This window comes from Pleuronectes platessa, chromosome 4 (genome assembly GCF_947347685.1).
Source record: "Pleuronectes platessa chromosome 4, fPlePla1.1, whole genome shotgun sequence".
Taxonomy (NCBI): Eukaryota; Metazoa; Chordata; class Actinopteri; order Pleuronectiformes; family Pleuronectidae; genus Pleuronectes; species Pleuronectes platessa.
In genome coordinates, this window is record NC_070629.1 from 1,819,562 (window position 1) to 1,838,829 (window position 19,268).

The following is a 19,268-nucleotide window of genomic DNA, read 5'->3' on the forward strand; positions in this document are numbered from 1 at the left end:
ATGCAATTCATTTCCATCATCAGACTTTATATTGCTCCAGCTGATGGCTTTCTCTATGTTCACATTAACGATCTTCATTCCATCTCCAAAGTGGATTTTCAGAAGTCACTGAGGCTCAGTATAGCCATTGTTAGCTTCCATGTGGCCACAAGTGTATTGTTCAAGGAAATAAAGTCCATCCTCATGATAACTAATTTTATTTTCAAAACAATGCTTAAATGCACGCATGAAGGTCTGGAAACTTAAAGGGTCACCATCACTGGGATCTCTCTGGATAGAAGTGAGGATTGTTTTGGTTGCAAAACCAGTAGATCTGCTAAATCAATTAGTCTCTGGATCAGTTAACAGATCTTTTTGTAATCACTCGAGTCTCAGTATGTTTCCTCAGAAGAGTCACTGTCTGGGTCCTCCTGTTCCTGCACTCCTGCACTGGAGATTGGTCATAGGTTTTTCATTTAGGTGGATGGGGCAAATCTCATTCGTTACTCACTGGTTTGAGCTGTCTTTTTCTTACTTATGAGCCACTTCACATGGATACAGGATTTAGCTGATTACTGTGCACTCCGGCCACACCGTCTACGGAAGTGTTCAATTTACATTCTAAGGAATCCAATGGAGATTCTAATCGGTGATGTCTCGTTATTCCATCAACAGGTTTTTCCAGCGTATCTTGAGTCTTTGACTATGTGGTGGCCTGTTATTTGATTTTTATTCTCTGCTACTTTAACGGGCTCAGCTTCTTGACTCAACATTAAGACAAAGTCAAACTCATAACACTGCAGTCATCAATTCTGTTGTCTTTTGGTACATTTATTTTAGTTTAAAGCAAAATGAACAAACATGTCTAATTCCAGCGTGAGGTCAAAGATTGTACTGATGCCCCATTCTACAAACATTTCCTCCAGCTATGCTGAGAACCTCAGTCCCCTCCTTCCTTCCTTCTATCACAGCTGATCATCATCTGATTAATCACAATAAACAAATCAATAAATTCAAAAATAATTAATTTGACATGAATTTAGAAATCTCAATCATCCCAATTAATTACCAGTCATGTGAGAATATATTTCATAATAAACACAAATAATTGGCTCTGACACATTTTTAGTGTTGGTGTTCATTGTTAACCTAAAGTGAGCGCAGGTCAGCAGGGGAGTGAGGAGGGAGGACATGCGGGCGGGCTAGACAGCACAGGCAAGTTTAAATTGGTTAGAGGTTATAAATGTCGGTTTTAGTACATTTTTGATGAATTGCCCAGCCCTGATTTACATAAAGTATATTATTTAATTTTGAAGCCAGTCATGGTTATTCTTTATGCTGTCTTGTGGTTGAACCAGAATTTGAATCTGCTTGGGCTTGGGCTGCTTCACCACTGTGTCATTGTTAGCTTCATAAAACTCAATATTAAAGAAATCAAATGAAGTAAATTCTGTGGTAACCAGCATTGCCAGTGAGGTTTACATGACCAGTGACACACTTTCAACAATCAGAACCTTTTACTTGTTTCTTAAGTCTGTGTGGCATTGTTTGTGTTCACAGTAATCGATTTGGTGGCAGGAGAGCATACATTCTTTATATGAACCCTGACCATCTATTTCCTAAAAAAACATGACATTATCTCTTAACTGTGGTGATAAAAGGAGCAAATAATGTACTTCTTCTAGCCAGCTGCATAAGCCACAATACTTTATGTCACTTTAAAGACACCTGTATCTGTTTGATTAGTGATTGGTCTCTTTCAGATTGTCCATATTTTCCTGGATTTTCTACTTCGTCCAGTGACCTCGGCTCACAGAGGCTATGCTGCTCTCAAGCTTTCAAGAGGCTTTCTTGCTGCATGTTCCTGGAGGCTCCTGTAGATTCATCTTAGATCTGCAGAAAGAACAGTCAGGTAATCAGAGACCCCTTTACGACCTGGTATTAACAGCTGCAAGTACAGGTCTGAATGCACGTAGGACACGTTGAAGACTCATTTGAAAGCTAAACACGCAGACCACATTAGAAGGGGGTCTAGGATGCATGTGGCCTCATTTTTGTAGCTGTGTCAACACAAATAAATCCTGGGCCACACTGAAGGACAGCCTACTCAGATTACTTCTCTGTCCTGCTACAGTTTCATTATGATCCCAAAGTATTGATAGACTTCTCAGTGTTTGCCAAACATTCATTAATCGGTGGCTCAGTTAAAATATAACACTGATTACCACATTTTCTGTTATCCCTTTAAATTATAAAAATTGTGTGTCATTGTAAGGCTCTATGACTTAAATCACCCTACCCTGCTCTACCCTGTGTGACCGTTTCTACCCCATAACCAGGGGTTGTGTACAGCAGAGTCCTGCACCGGGTCGGTTACCTGCCGGATAACCCGAATAAGGTTGTTTAAAAAAACATATTTATGGAAATTCAGGGGTACGGGTAAAAGTGAACTAAATGCTTACGGGTAGCAGGTGATGTTATTGTTTTCATTGAAATTGGTAATGAAAAAATGTAAAATGTTTTATTGTGAAAGCCTTGATAAAAATGGATGACATAGAGACAAAATTACTCAGTGGTGAATACCAAATTGTGGACAACACATCGTTGAGAACCGATGCGGACAATTGAGAAAAAGTTTGTATTATCAAAGACTCTGAGAACACATGACACACGGAGCTTCTCTTTCCAGCTTCTCCTTTCTCTTCTCAAATCATTATCACATCAAAAAAATTAATATGTCATCAATCCAGGGCCGCAGTTGTGGCGATCTGTGGATCGCGTATCAGAGATCGTAATGGTGGATCCAGTTGGGCGGATTCTGTATCATGCTCGCTGATTGGGATATTAATGGTGGATCCTTTATCGTGTTTACCCTTGAAAATGCTGCTTAAACCTTTATCTTGATGATATTCTCCTTTACACTTGACATCTATTGCACTTTTGTCCGTCCTGGGAGAGGGATCTCCAAATGTGGCTCTCTCTGAGATTTCTAGGTTCTTTTTACCCTGTAAAAAAAATTGTTTAGTAGTTTTTCCTTACTCTTGTTGAGGGTTAAGGGCAGAGGATGTCACACGATGTTAAAGCCCTATGAGACAAATTGTGTTTTGTGAATATGGGCTATACCAATAAAATTTGATTGATTGATTGATTATAAACAATGCCAAAAAGTAATAGCTTTTGAAAGCTGAAAGCTAGGCACTTCGTCCCTTAGGAAACACCTCGACAGCTGCAAGAATACAGGTGCTACGCTAATTGACAGATACTCAAGAACACAACTATCAAACCACCAAAAAGGGGGGATGCCATCACCCAGTTGCAGGTAGAATTTGTGTGCCGGGATATCATATCGTTAGAAGCTGTGTCTGGTTAGACAATCATTCCGGACCTGAGGACGCAGATGACTGAAGGCAATGGGGCTGTCACTTTGGATATGTGGACAGATGATTTCCATAAAATAGGTAATCTTTGTGTAACACATTATGTATATGTGTATTACATTAATAACAAGTGGGACCTGACTGAGCGAGTGCTTTGCACTTCAGACTTGGAAAGTTCATTATGCAAAACAGCAGATAACCTCAGAACAGCTATAATGAAACAACTGCGTCATGGATGCAGGTGGGTGTGAGTTTTGATGAATTCTTCTCTAAACTGGTGTATGTGACTGAACACAGTGGCAGCCCTCCTCTCTGCTACTAGGCTTAAGGCCAATTTATGCTTCTCTGTTTTGACGGACACGGACAGATAGGACCGCCTTCTTTGCCGTGGAACCTCCTCTCTGGGCTCCGAGGAGAGCTTTTCGTGCGGCTCTGATTTTTCTAACCACACGTCGGCATGGCGGAGAGCCTACGGATAGCCATTGGCTGTGATTGGTCCACTAACGACCATTTCCGGACCTCAAACTTCCTGTTTCATTCCCTATATCACAATAAACCCAAACACAACAACGATTCTACGGTAAATCTGACAAGTGTGTTAAGCCAGCGGAGTTGTCCGGCTGACGGTGGCTGGTTAGAGTCCTGACGGCAAGTGTGTACGGTCACATACGGTTATAAGGAACTTTCATAACGGCGCTAGCGTCCCAGCCACCATGCTAACTGCGGTGGTAACTGTGAAAAAACATGTTGTCATGACTTTAATTCCACGGCTATCATGACACTGTTTCTCAAACACCGTCAGGTTTAAAGCAAACACTTGGTAGTAGTTAGTATCCGGAGTCCCTGCTGACAGTGTGTGGAAGCTGGGGGGGAAGCTAGCTGCCTCCGTGTAGCTTCAAGCTGTTGAATTAGCAACGCAGTTCAGAAAAACAAGACCGGGGAACCGTTGCGCTAAGAAACGATAACATCAGCATTATGACCCGCTGGGTGTCACTTTATTTTATTGAGTTGCCATCGCACACTGTGTCTGTGAAAAGCCAGGAGCAGGTAAATAATGAACGTGGACTTCTTCTGAGAACTCATGAGGTAGGCTTCTCTAAGCTCGTCTTCCGTTGCGCCCCCTACTGTTCTGGCACCCAATTGTTTTCAGCAACGGAGAACTATAAATCAAAAGGTGTCCATCCGATCCGGCCGTCCGTAATGGACTCGGAGAAGCATAAATTGGCCTTTAGTTGCGACGCACATGTTCTGAACACAGTGCTTCACACCACGCTTGGGAAGCCTGCAGAAGATGATGTCTTAAGCGATTAAGTGAGTAACATAGTTAGTGTTTTATCCTGCCAAAGAGGCTATTTTTGCTTACATGTTCTAATGGCACAGGCAAACATATAGGAACTATTGACGGTGTTGTATTTCTGCAAAGCAACCTCTGTCTCAAGAGCAATGACATGTCAGCATGAGAATAGCAAATAGCATAAAGCAGTTTATTGATTCTGCCACATTCGCTGCTGTAAATTATAATAAGTTTCTAAAAAATGTAATTTCGTAAGTAAAAATAAAGGGTTTAGCCTGTGTTTAATCACGGGTCAGTCGCAGGTCTTATATTAATGAGTCAGGGCAGGTCCATATTTTAGTTGTAGCTTGGTTTGGGTAAGGGTTGGTTATGGTACGGACATTTGCGGATGCGGATGGGTACGAGTATGCAAAACTGGACCCGTGCATTACTCAGGTGGACAGGCAGTGTTGCATAATTTACCAACATTTCATACCCCATAGGCCACTCTTTTTTAAAGTTCATAAATCATTAGGGTTTTGGATGCATGAAGTGCAGTCAATGTCCAATGCTTGATCTCTTTTCAGTAAGGTTAATAGGTCATGTCACTACTTTTTACAACTCTACCTACGATCTCTCTTTAATAGGATATTTTCGGGTCAACCACATTTTGGAACAAGTCTAATTATTTCAAAGTCTGCTTTGGCGGGCCCTACATGAGTTGTACTTCTCTGATATAAACAAAAATAGCTGATAAGGACATAGTTTTCCTTTATCTTGTACCTTTCAACAGAGGTAATTGAACCAAAGGATGAACCAATTGGTTTGGTTTTACTAGGTTGTGGTGTTGATAGAAGTCACCATTGACAGTGTATATGATTTTTCATGTAGTCCTGGGAAAAGCTCACAGACATAAAATGACTAAATCTGTAAATGAGTGCTTCTTACACTTACCTATTGTGTGTCATGTGACTCTTGACCAGATGTCCAGCAGCCAGAGCAGCCATCAGTGAGAGCTCTCCGGCCAGCACGGTGGCACATACAACCCTGGCCAGCTGCCGGGCATTCTCTCCTGGACAGTCCTGACTGGCTCCCTGCACGCCCAACATCTGTGAACACGTGCGCACACACACACTCAAAATTTACAACATTGATGACAAAAGAAAATGTCTGATAGAGATGAAACTGCATCTGCCAATCAGCCTGCTGCTCCCTCATTATGAGGGACAGCTATCAAAATCTGATTTGTTTGCTGTCCTGGCTCCTAAATGGTGAAACGAGCTCCCCATTCACATTAGGACAGCAGAAAGTCTATACATTTGACGCCGCAGACTAAAGACACATCTCTTCCAACTACACCTTGGATAAAACAAATTTTTTAAAGGGGACATATTATGAAAATTCCACTTTTGTATTGCTTCTACACGTTAATTTGGATATCTGGCGTGTCTACCGGCCCTGCGATTTGTTATGGTTCCTCTATGTCAGAAACTATACGATAGAGTGCGTCGAATGGGAATACGACCAGAATTGACGTCACAGTCGGTCTACATGGCATAGCAGCCCCCCCCCCCCCCCGAGGCGGAGATCTGGCGGAGGAGGAGACCAGGGTAAATTATGAGCCACAGCACCCTCCTCAACTCAAGGTGGCTGGTGTTAGCTGGGGAGCTAGCCGAGGGGGGACGCTAACCAGCCAGGAAGCGGGGTGAGAGGCGGAGGAAACAGAGCCTGCGGTCGGTGTAAGTTAGAGCCACAGCCCCCTCCTCAGCTCGGGCTCGCTGAGTGATGTCCGCGGGCTGCTGGCTCCATGTCAGCGGCTCACTTCTGGGGGACGTGTCGGTGTTTTTTTACGGTTAGCAGCAGCCGCCTGACTGATCTCCCCATGGACAGGGGAGCGTTGAGAGTGCTTGTCTCGTGTTGTATTCTGGGCCTAGTGCCATGTATAAACATAGCTACCCTGTTATTGTGCATTCAATACTAACCTTGTGGGTAGTAACATGCTAACATTAGAAAGGTGGCTCAGACACCTCGCAAATCCTCTCAGACTTATTTTTCAGTAACAGTCATGTTTTTTTTCATTGAACAGTGTCTATTTCTGGGTAAATTTTTTAAAATCGAAGCAAAAAAAAGTAAAACAAACAACTTTTAGGTACAAATACGACCATCTACGGAGTTTGGTCCGCCATCTTTTATTTTTGAGCTTCGCACTCTTTAGACGTGAGCATAAACGCGATCTGGTACTGGTTCTAAAGAAGTGAATTTTGTCGGAAAAAAAATTTTGAAAAAAAAAAGAGAAGAAAATATATAAAAAATTGTCTTATCAACCAAGAATATCGCGACCCCCCTGCAGTACCCCCGCTGACCTCCTAGGGGTCGCGGACCCCCTGTTGAAGACCACTGATTTATAATGTTACCCCACTCCACCAGAGCCTGGAACTGGTCCCGTAGCTTACAAATTTGTTGAGCACGCCAGGAGTGGCCAAAATATATATTAACTAGCAACCAGTGAATCGGATGACAATATATCCATCAAGTGTTAATCTTCCAAACTCAGTCCTAGCTAGTGGCCTAAAAAGCAGAGACAACAACTTTAAGACTTTCTAAAACAGTATAGTTCTGTTCAGAAAATAATCCCAGTTGACCTGCCCTAATCTGAATCAGGCTCACAGTTTATTCTAGAGTTTACAAATGGCACAGCTGTACAGACATCATCATCATCATTGCTGTGTACAAGCTTGGCAGTAACACTGCGAAAACATTGCTTACCATATCAACGCCGTAGCAATCATATAAACACCCACAGTTAGCCAATCAACCACAGAAAAGTATCTCACAGTGCCGATGGCAATGACTTTGCGGAGAAAGTTGATGTTGGAGATATAGTAAAACATTTATGTTTGTGTGTACCTGGAGGCAGGCTTGCTGTGGTGCCAGGTTGGTGCCCCCTCCTATAGTGCCCAGCTCTATAGAGGGCATGGTGCAGCTGATGTACAAGTCTTCCCGAGTTGGCCCTGTTGCCTCCATCAGGGTGATGCAGTTACTGCTGGTTACTGTTTGGGCAGGATCCTGGAGGAAATGCACGCACGCGCACACGCGCACACGCACACACACACACACACACACACACACTATTGACACAAGAAAACATTGAAACACACACACTGATGCACAGTATTTCTTAACAATTACTTCACCTGTCCACAGGCGATGAAGATAGCAGCCACAAGGTTGGCTGCATGAGCATTAAATCCACCAATGCTCCCAGCCATAGCGGAGCCCACTAGGTTCTTACTGACATTCACCTCCACCATAGTTTCCGTTGTCGTTTTTAAAACCTACAGCAGCGCAGGAAGAAGTTAATATAAGATGAAGATGACTATTGAATGGGAAACAACTTCAGGTTAGATGAAGCCATATACAACTGAAACATTCACAATTTATCTGTCTTCAGACAATAGACATTGAGTATCTGCTTAAATTGTTTCAGTATAGAAGTCCCTAAATGTTTCCATGCTGAGCAGCAATGTAGGGATGGTGCACTATCTGCCCCAATAACATAAAATGAATGTGAAATGTCAAAATGTATTGATACATGAATTGGAAACCAGATTATTTCCGGCAACATTTTATGATTTTCACGGACCAACAGCAGTAGCTTTTCCCAATACTTATTACCTACTTTTAAAATGTGCAAGAAGTCAGTGCCAACAACAGTGTGTGCTTTCTTAGTTCTGGCTCTGCCTACCTCTCTAACCACTTTAGCAGGGATGGTGGCATCACAGACAGCAGACTTGCCTCTGCCTTCAATCCAGTTGATGGCAGCTGGTTTCTTATCAGTGCAGTAGTTCCCACTGACAGACACCACCTGTACCTCTGGGAAGTGCTGTTGCAGTCTGGTCAGAGCCTGTTCTGTACCCTGCAGATCAGTCAAGCGTGAATATCCATATGTGAGATAGACTAGGATTGTATGTCTTACATCAGCGGGCAGCAAGTCAATTTGCCAGCAAGACATTTTTTTTGTAGCCATTAGCCATTATCTGGCCCAATTGGTGGGCCAGAACAAAATCATAGGCAAATCCAAGAGACAAAATGTTGCTGGTTTTGAAGCAGCTTCATAGTGAGCTTGTCCAGACCATGCTTGCTACACAAAGAATAGATTTTTTTTTTATAGAACTCAACACATAAAAGAGGCAATGAATAAGCTAATTAATTACATATCTGAGTAATGTACAATCTGTTGAATTTTCCCTTTCCATAATACAAGACATATTCTAATTTTAAGAATGACAGAATTAATCTGAGCATTAGGGACCACTCATCACACAGGCAATGTATCATAAAATAGTGTAAAATCTTTTTATATTCGCATACTGGACGTGTGCAAAGTTAAGTAAGAAAACTTTGCATTAAAATATTTGTTGCCCTATGTGACAAAATGTGATTTGTGAATTTGATTGTTTGATGAGGCCAATAGTGTAGCAAAATTATTTTAGTGTGTAAGAGAAAGAATCTGCAAACTCATTCTGAGGTTTGAGAATGTATACAGGAATGTATACAGTAAATGTGTATTCAGAATATGTGTATACATAATCGGATTTGTAAACCTGTAATTTGAAATCTGTCAAATGTAGACATAGAAGGATGTATTACATATTCAGGGATCTATGTTCTGATTTGTCATGAATGTAAGTCCGATATGTCTCATATACAGTGAAGGCATTAGGCGTCCATTTTGCACCGATTTTTTTGTCAAGGCTTTTAATAAATGAAAAACTTTGTGTTTGATGTGTATATAAGTTGAATGATTTACTTAAAGGGCACATATCATGCCCATTTTACCACAGTTGATATGGTTCCTTGGGGTCTTAATGAAATGTCTGTAACATATTTTGGTCAAAATACCACAAGGATAATTTAAAACGGCACCCTTTTTACCCTGTCTAAAACAGCCCTCCTCAGATTGACCTGTTTTGAGTGCCAAAGCTAATTTCCCAACTTTTCAGATAAAAAAATTATGTAATTTAACCAAAAGTTAAGTTTTGCAAAGAAATCTTACATTGTGCTTTTACTGTATTATTCTAATTATTCTTTGTATGTTGCTGCCATGACAGAGACTGGCTCCTGTTGTACCCGTGAATTTTCAGTCCACTTTTGAGCAATAAAAATGTTTAATTATTGGGCCAATTTCTGTGGGTCAAATATTCTGCACAAAAATAAATTAATTGAATCATCAAAATGATCTGACAGTTTTGTCCTGCAGGCCTGCAGTTGCCAACCACTGTCCTACATACTTCTGTATCTCTATGATATATGTGTGACATAATGTGCCTACAATGTAAAATGTTTTTTGGCTATTTAAATGAAAGCCTTGATGATATGAAACACGCAGGCATATGCATACATACACAAAGTTACCTTAGATATCATATTCATCCCCATAGCATCTCCAGTCTTTGAATGTAAGCGAATGTATAGGTTTCTCCCAGCCACGCCAACCAGCAACTTCTGGAGCCGAGCAAACCTACAAACAGCAACCACAAAAATAAACCAGATGACATACAGTCAACATGAAACCCAAACTTACTGCAGTTCTGTTCATGTCAGTTACCTGCTAGTGCTGTCAAAAGCTTCTTTGATGGCCTTATAACCGTCAATGCTCTCCATCCAGGCCTTTACCTCAGCAGCCTGACAAGCAGAGGGCAGCCTCACGACTGGTCCTCGAGTCATGCTGTCAGCCAGGATACAACTGCTGGCTCCACCTCCAAGCTAATACAAGCAGGGGGCACATAACCAATACAGTATTATCCCAGGATGCCGCTTTCACACTACTTGTGAAAACTATAAATAAATTGAAAATGAGTAGAAAAATTAACAGACACAATAGTTACACATTCTCTGTTTTAAATCTTAGTTATAAAGCAGCTACAGCTCTTTTTAGGATGTATGAATTTGATACCTACCAATCAAATAAAAAAAAGTCTTCCTTATCATTGCCCCCAGTTTTATCAGTGTCTGCCAAGCCACAAGACGCACACTTTGTTGACCTCACAGTACTGATCTCCTCACAGAGAGTTATATCAGCAACATAACATGCTGAGTTTGCCCACTGAGAATCCACAATAATAATTGGGGCACATTGGGTGTTTGTCAGGGAAGTTATTTTAGATATTTGAATAAACAACCGAATAAAATCCCTAAATAAAACCGTCCCTTTTCCCAGGTTAAAAATCATAGCGTTTAATGGCTTTTTAGAAGGGGTGCCTTTAGAGTCACAGTCTAATAAATTATAATTTAAAGATACAGCTGGCTAAAGAAAACAATTTCTAGACCAACCACCAGCATCTGACACTCACAGCAATTGCTCGACAACCGCGGTTGGTGCTGGCAACCAAGCAGCCCTCTGTGGTTGCCATGGGAACCTGGAACTGCTTCCCATCCAGATGTAGTGGTCCCGCCACGCCCACGGGTACGGGTACATAGCCAATCACGTTCTCACAGCAGGTGCCCATAACCTGAAAACAGAAATTTTAGCAACCTTGTGAATCTGTCGTGCAGAGAGGACTACAATTTGTGTGTGTGTGTGTGTGTGTGTGTGTGTGTGTCTTCACCTTAGAGTAGTCATAGCGGGTGTATGGCAGGGAGGAGAGGGCAGAAGGAGAGGGAAGCGTTGCAGATATTATCTGTCTTCGTATGGCCACTCCTCTCTCTGGACTCTCCATCATGGCCTCCAATTTATATGCAGGGATATGTTTAGAGTTGACCAGCAGTATCACCTCAGCATCACTAAGTAAACTTGGCCCAAGCTGAAACCGAAGCATAATGTTTACAATTCACAGCAGAGATCAAGCAGTGAACATTTTATTTCAAAATTATAGTGACCAAAATTAACAGTATTATCAGTATTTTTGTGACATTGCTAAAATGCAAACAAATTTTATTGGTGTAGCCCATATTAACAAATCACCTTTTGTCTCATAGGGCTTAACAAAGTTTGACATCCTCTGTCATTTACCCTCAACAATAGGAAGACAAATTTAAATAAAAAGCAGGAAACCTCAGGGAGAGCAAAATGTGAGGGATCCCTCTAAGGATGGGCGTTCGATTAAATTGTCTTCGTCGATCGTCGGGAGAGTTAATGACGAATTTTCGATTAATCATTAATATTTTCAAGTTAAAAAATTCACTATTTATAAGCTACATTAAAATGCAGTGGGGAAAAAAAGCGTGTTTCCTCTTTGAGATCTTTATTACAAGATGAACAAAATATGCGCTGCCGTAATCTTAAGCAGCGGAGCCGACAGCTAGAAGCCGGTGCTACTAAACACAACTGACCCTCGTTTTTTTTTTCTCCAAAATAAAATAATAATAATATAAAAAAACATAATGTTAAACAACAACTACAAATATATAATACTTAGGTCTGACAGGTTTTGCCAAATGTAACTCAAATCTATCAAACAAGGTACCGAGTGGAGAAAGCTTCATAAAAATAACCAGTAACTCACATACAACTTCAGCACCAGCCTACGGATTTGTGTTGAGACAGATGAGCATGTTAAACTGCTCTGGGGTCAGACGCGAACGCAGCCTGGTGACCGTCAGTCCAGCCGCAGAAAAACCCGCTCTGAGGGGACTGATGTCGCCGTGATACACAGGTAGCTCCGTGCTAACTTGGCTAGCCTGGCCGCGGCTCCGGTGTTTGCGCTCCCCTCGTCCGTGTCAGACAACGCAGGCTCCTTGTCTCCCCCAGTCTCTGGGATAGCTTCGCAGTGTTGGCAGTGAACCAAGTCCTTTTTTAACTCAAAATGGTCCCATGCAACACTTCGCCGTGACCTCTTCATGTTTACTTTGGAAATGGAACTACACGGTAACTCGCAGCCAGTCGCAGGTAACTGAGTAGGACTGTGGCGTTTTTTTCAAACACTGCCCCCCGTGGTCAAATGTGTATTTAGCGAATTCCTCGATGAAAAAATTATTTCATCGAGGAAATTCTTAAAGATCAATTAATCGATCGTCGATTAATTATGCCCATCCCTAGATCCCTCTCCAAAGACGGACAGATGTGTAATAGATGCGTCTGACTAAAGGCATCAACAAAATAAAAAATAAAATGTATAAAGTATTTATACATAAGAAAATGTTTGAAAAAGATTAAGGGAGCAGCAATGACAAATTAATTGAGGAGTTGTTGTCAGTATTGTATATCAAACAGACTTGTTGTAAGCATAGTCCATGATCAGCTGCCTCCACGATCACGATCCACCACCACAATCAGCTGCCACAGCAATCAGATACCCCCACAACAATCATAATTCACCACCACTATGCAAGCAGCTGCCAACACGATCCATGATCAGCCATCACAATCTCTGATTCGCAATCCACTATCATCCACCATTATTTTCCATGATGTGGCCGAAGCAGCATGATTGGAAGTAATCTCTTTAAGGTACGATGGTGCCATATTATTCAGGATTTAATGAAACTATTATCACTATATTAAATGAGGAGAAGAATTGGAGGAAACCAGTGTTGTGAAGCTAATACAGGAGAAATGTGATATATGTTCCTGGTTCTTGTCAGGACATGTGCTGCATCATTTTGGAAAAGCTGCAGAGTCCTAAACGACTTACAGCTGGAGCCTGATAATAAGGATTAACAATAATCACGTCTGGATGTAACAAAGGCGTTTTTCTGCATCTTTTTGATACAGGACATGTCTTATTTTTGTCTTTCTAATCTCTGTATAAAATGTGATGATCGATATTGTTGAATGCTGCACTAACATCTAACAGGACGAGGACAGACATCCACCCCTGTTCCGTTTTTTAAGAAGGGGTTTGGTTACAGCTAGCTTAAAGCACTGGTACATATCCTAATGATAATGAGTGATTGATTGTGTTCAGTAATGTACTATCAATTGGGGGCAACATTTCTTTAAGTAACGAATGGGATCTAAGATTCAAGTTGTGGGTTGACATTAAGATAAGTGAGGTCAGCTAATCACAGGTGATCAGAGAGAAGCTGTCTAAATAATGAATAGGTTTCTGTGATGTATTATCATCAATTGGGGGCAGGTGAGGACAACCTTAACCTAAGGAAATCAATTGGACAAATGGTTTTCCAAAAGTCATTGTATAATATAGAATAATTTGAAAGCAATTTCAGAGTATGATAATACAACTGAAAAATAAATACAAGTGTTTTCCAATGTTCATTTCTCCCTGACATAAATAAAATAATTCATAAATTGGTTTAAACAGCAGTTTCCTCTACAATTGTTTAAAAAAAAATTGTTTAGTCTTTGAGTACCTACTGCGCTTGGCGTAAATTATTCTTACACTGATTGGAGCTTGTTATGTTAAATTCAGATGTCTGACTCTAACATCTGAAAGTGTGGTAAAAGTATCAGTTTTTAACGCACGCAATTTTTTGGGGGGGGGGGGGGGGTTAACTACCCCTAACCAGCTTTGTGGGGGCCCATCTTGCAAAATTTTGACTAAAAACATATCTTAGAGAGGGGAAGTATTCAGTTAATTAACATTAATGAAACCGCCCTTAATTGGTTTAAACCTTATTTTTCTGATCACTCCCTATTCGTGCAAATTATTATTAGTCATCTGTGCGCACCAAAGTTAACCATGGTGTTCCACAGGGCTCAGTGCTCAGCCCAATTTTATTCTCATTATATATGCTTCCACTAAGAAACATTATCGGGACACATTCTGTAAATTTCCACTGCTATGCGGATGACACCCAGTTATACTTATCAATAAAACCTGAACAAAGTAATCAATTAACTAAACTTCAAGCATGTCTCAAGGACATAAAAACCTGGATGACCTGAATAAACTCAGATTAAACAGAGGTTATAATACTTGGCTCTAAACACCTTAGAGATACATTATCTCAAGATATAGCTGCGCTAGACGACATAGCCCTTGCTTCCAACAAAACAGTCAGGAACTTGGGAGTGATCTTTGATCCTGATTTGTCCTTTAACTCACACCTAAAACAAATTTCTAGGACAGCCTTTTTCCACTTGCGTAATATCTAAAAAATTTGACATGTCCTATCGCAAAAAGATACAGAAAAACTAGTCCACTTCTTTGTTACATCAAGACTGGACTAGTTCATTACTATCAGGCTCCAGCAGTAAGTCGTTAAAGACTCTACAGCTTGTCCAAAATGCCGCAGCACGTGTCCTGACGAGAACCAAGAGAAGAGAGCACATTTCTCCAGTATTAGCATTGCTACACTGGCTTCCGGTTAAATCTAGAATAGAATTTAATATTCTCTTCCTCACCTTCAAGGCCCTGAATAATATGGCACCTTTTTATCTTAAAGAGCTGTTAGTACCTTATCAACCCACTAGAGCACTCCGCTCCCAAAATTCAGGCTAACTTGTCGTCCCTAAAGTCTCTAAAAGTAGAGTAGGAGCCAGAGCTTTTAGCCATCAAGCCCTCCTCCTGTGGAATTATATACCACTTTCAGTTCGGGAGGCAGACACTATTTGTTCGTTTAAGAGTAGGCTCAAAACCTTCCTTTTTGATAAAGCTTATAGTTAGAGCTAATTAGTGCGGCAGAATGTTACTTGTCCTATGTTCTAAAATAGGAAGCGTTTAGTTTAAAAAGACATAGAGGTATTGATGGCTGATCTACTGAGTGGGCCACATAGTTCTCATCGTACTACCATACAAACCAGTACCCAGTCAGATTTACCTTGAGCCTCAGTGTACCCCCAAGTTCGGCCTGTATCATAGATTACAAGGCAAAAAACCCTCATGATGCTAAGACGCAAAGGGAATTTATGACACATGACACACGGAGCTTCTCTTTCCAGCTTCTCCTTCCTCTTCTCCATCCCTATCACATTGAAGTAAGTAATATCTCATCAGTACATGTTACTGACTTGACCCCTTCCCAGAGTCCCTTTGCTTTATTGCCCGCTGTGGCCGCACCATGGATTACGATTTGTGGATCGTGCATCAGAGGTCGCAATGGTGGATCCAGTATGGCGGATTCTATATCGTGCTGGCTCATCGTAGTGGGAATGACGGATCCTTTGTCGCGTTGGACTGATATAATGGTGGTGGACCACGGCCGAGGTGGCGCCTGATGATGGATCTTAATAAGCGGCAGTGGACAATGACTGTGGACTATAGTGGATCCGACCAGGATGATGGATCATTAACTGCTGACCATGGACTATGATTGCAGCTTGACTACTTGACATATCGATTGAAGTTATCCTTCAAGATGTTTACCCTTATCAATGCTGCTAAAAAACGTTAATCTTGATGATGTTTTCCTGCACTTGACATCTATTGCACGTCTGTCCGTCTTGGGAGAGGAATCCCTCACATGTGGCTCTCTCTGAGGTTTCTATGTATTTTTACCCTGTTAACAGGGTTTTTAAGTAGTTTTTCCTTACTCTTGCTGAGGGTTAAGGACAGAGGATGTCTCACCATGTTTAAGCCCTATGAGACGAATTGTAATTTGTGAATATGGGCTATACAAATAAAATTTGATTGATTGATTGAAGTAGGCAGGGCTGATGTTAACCGTCTCGCCAATTATAAGCTGTGATATTGAAGTTAGAGTGGCTTATATGAAATGTGATGTTTTACCTTTGGGTTGTTGAGGATGGCCACACATTGGTCAATGCCCCTAGGCTTTTGGGGGGGGCTCAGCTGAACACCTTCAGACTTGAGCTCTTCTTCATCCCCCACAACAAAAATATTATTTGGCAGGGGATCAGCGGCGTGCACAGACACAGGCCTGATAACCTCATCTAGGGAAACAACGTGGAGTTGAATATCACAGTGCTACACAAGTTCATCTACTAAAACATCGCCACTTGACACACCTATCTCTGCCTTGCTGCCAGTTGCCAGGACAGGCATGATGGGGGTGGGGTCGAGGGATCGGAGAGCTAGCGTCTCCTTCCTGCAGCAGGTTTCAGTAAGCTGCCGCAGGGTCAGGGTGGGAGCGGACATTGTGATGGGGTTCTTCAGTGACAGGGTTGACTCCATCTCAATCTGCTCGAAGAAGATGTACTTGATAGCCAAAAGCAGGGCCAAAGCCAGACAGATCACTTGCTCTATGTCCATGGTTATCATCCTACAGGGAAGGAGGAACAAAAACATTTTATTAAGGCAACGTTTTGACTTGAAAGTAAAAATTTAGAGTCTATGCAGTAGGGGGTCTCTATTTCTATTTTAAACCAGAGAACTGAGAATATAATGTTTGGGCTGTTAATAAGGTGTCACTGAGCGACAATGAAGCCACAATACACTGTTCAAAGAAATTAAGGGAACACTTTAATTCTACATCAGATCTTGATCAACAGATTATTCAAGTAGAAAAATTTTACCAATTAAAACCAAAATCAATTACTCATAATATGATTTATTAGTCTATATGGCCTCTGCATGCGTGCAAGCACTCCCAAAAACGTCTGGATGTGCTCCTGATGAATCGCCGGATGGTGTCCTGTCCAGACCATGATCAAGGCATCAGTAATCTCCTGTACAGTCTGTGGTGGTATTTGACAGTGTCAGATACATGATACATAACGCCTGTTAGGTGCTGAATTGGATTTAGGTCAGGGGAAATCCAGTCAATGGCCCTCACGTGTTGACGTGGTACGGTAAGTGTATTGCATAATTTCCTGTTTTCCTGCCGCTGGTGCTGGTCACCCTCTCTGAATTAGCTCCTCTGCTAACATCTATATTGCTCTATATTACTAAGGCCAAATCGCTGATCTATATTTAAACATCCATACATGTATATAACTCCCTGCTCTCTAGTGCTATAGACTCTGTGTTTTTCCATCTGCGTTTCAACAGACTTTTCTGTTTGAGCTCTCCCTAGTAGGCTAACAGGCTATTCTTTTAGCGATGGCTTCTCTCCCTCCCTCTTGCTCCACTGCTCTTTTCTGCTCTGAGTGTGTAATGTTCACTTGCTCCTCTGCCTCCTTTAACAGTATTTGTACATGAAACAAATGTTGTTTATTGATAGCGATGGAAGCAAGGCTCTGTCGACAGTGCTAGCTGTGTATCTGGACCTGAAACCTGTGTTTAGCAAGTCACATGCCACTACATTGCCTCCAAACCGGCCATATGACTGTAAAATTTATCTGCTGTTTGGAAAAGCCGTTTGCATATTGTTGGGATTCGAAGCCACACAAAGGAGCGCCCCTGAAACTGTCCATGGTACTCGGTTGCTGAAAGGAAGGAATCACTTAGACGTTTGTATTATTTGTATTGTAGTTTTATCTTAAATCTACCTTTTTATTTTGATAAGACTCTTTTTGTTTATTTTATTTTGAAAAGACTGCGGCAATAGTCTTCTCACTCACAGACCGAGCTCACAGGCTTCTTCCTCGATCCACAAACAACTGCTCCACAGCAGTAATCATTGATTTACATAAATGTTATTATCTTTAAATTAGGGATGGGCCGAATTAATCGACTATCGATTATTAAGAATTTATGTGGCAGGAGGTCGGAATATCCGAGCTGCCGTGAAAGCAGCACAGTGAGGATGTTAGCAGCTGGAGGAAGAAGCCCGGAGCTAGCCTCCAATGCTCGGCTTCATGTCCGCACACAGACCCTCAGTCCACAGGGAAGGAAACCCGGACAGACCCGGGTCTGGGTGAGGGGTTCCGGGAGTGAGGACGTGACGACAACCGGACTGAGAGGTCGAGAACCGTCAAATCCGGCTAGCTCTCAGCAGCTAGCCGACGGAGAGTACAGCAGCGCATATTTTCAAGTGTAACCAGTTAACGGATCCCGTTTAAGAGTTGTTCATCTTGTAATAAAGATCTCAATGAGGAAACACGTTGTGTTTTTTCTATTTTTACTGCATTATTATATAGCCTATAAATAGTGAATTTTAATATAAAAATATTAATGATTAATCGGAAATCGATCGTTAATTCTCCCGACGATCGATTTAGACAATTTAATCGAATGCACATCCCTACTTTAAATAAATTCGTGTATTTTAAGTACCGGTATTTTGTGATTATTTGTGCATATGTATGTGAATGCAGCGTTTTTGATAGCCTGTGCTCGAACTTAAACCCTTCTTGTTCATTATATTATCATTAATATTAAATATTGAGATTGAATATTGAACTTTTCCAACCCGAGACTGATCTTTACAGATTGATTGTTGTCCCTGATATCAGTGGTGTATAAATTATAATTACAGATTGTATTATTCTTAATTGATAACCATATCATTTTTAATTAACAATTTTATTATAATAAATTGTAAGCTTTACCATTTTTAATTAATAAATAAATTATTTTTTGTTAATATTTTTTATTATTTTAATAATCATATTTCATGATTGTTAATAATTAGCCAACGTCAAGTCTACTACTATTGCACAACAACATTAAGTCAACAGTTTCACGAGTCTGGTTTTGGAATTTGACGCTGCTTTTTTCCAGCCTTGCTGTTAAGAGCTGCAAAATAGGCGTTGTTTGACAACCACTACATGGAAGAATGAAAGCTAATTTGGATAATACAAATATGCTTAATCATGAGCAGGTCTGATACATGCGTTGGAGGGCATTTACTGATTGGGTGTGTTAGACTATAATATATATTCTCTTTTAGAATAT

General features: G+C 41.1%; 1 protein-coding gene across 2 annotated transcripts in view; it reads right to left on the bottom strand.

The window, feature by feature from the left end:
• Positions 1–789: 789 nt before the first annotated feature.
• The window catches only part of LOC128438388 (3-hydroxy-3-methylglutaryl-coenzyme A reductase), a 29,421-nt gene continuing 10,942 nt past the window's right edge, over positions 790–19,268 (bottom strand). For both annotated transcript variants that reach the window (XM_053420952.1, XM_053420951.1), the window contains exons 10-20: positions 16,499–16,752; positions 16,260–16,423; positions 11,238–11,432; positions 10,983–11,141; positions 10,238–10,395; positions 10,045–10,150; positions 8,375–8,545; positions 7,824–7,964; positions 7,537–7,695; positions 5,584–5,738; positions 790–1,872 (exon numbers count right to left, since the gene is read on the bottom strand). In XM_053420952.1, coding sequence (XP_053276927.1) covers positions 1,818–1,872; positions 5,584–5,738; positions 7,537–7,695; positions 7,824–7,964; positions 8,375–8,545; positions 10,045–10,150; positions 10,238–10,395; positions 10,983–11,141; positions 11,238–11,432; positions 16,260–16,423; positions 16,499–16,752 — 1,717 coding nt within the window. In that variant the 3' untranslated portion in view covers positions 790–1,817. The remainder of the gene's footprint in view (positions 1,873–5,583; positions 5,739–7,536; positions 7,696–7,823; positions 7,965–8,374; positions 8,546–10,044; positions 10,151–10,237; positions 10,396–10,982; positions 11,142–11,237; positions 11,433–16,259; positions 16,424–16,498; positions 16,753–19,268) is intronic.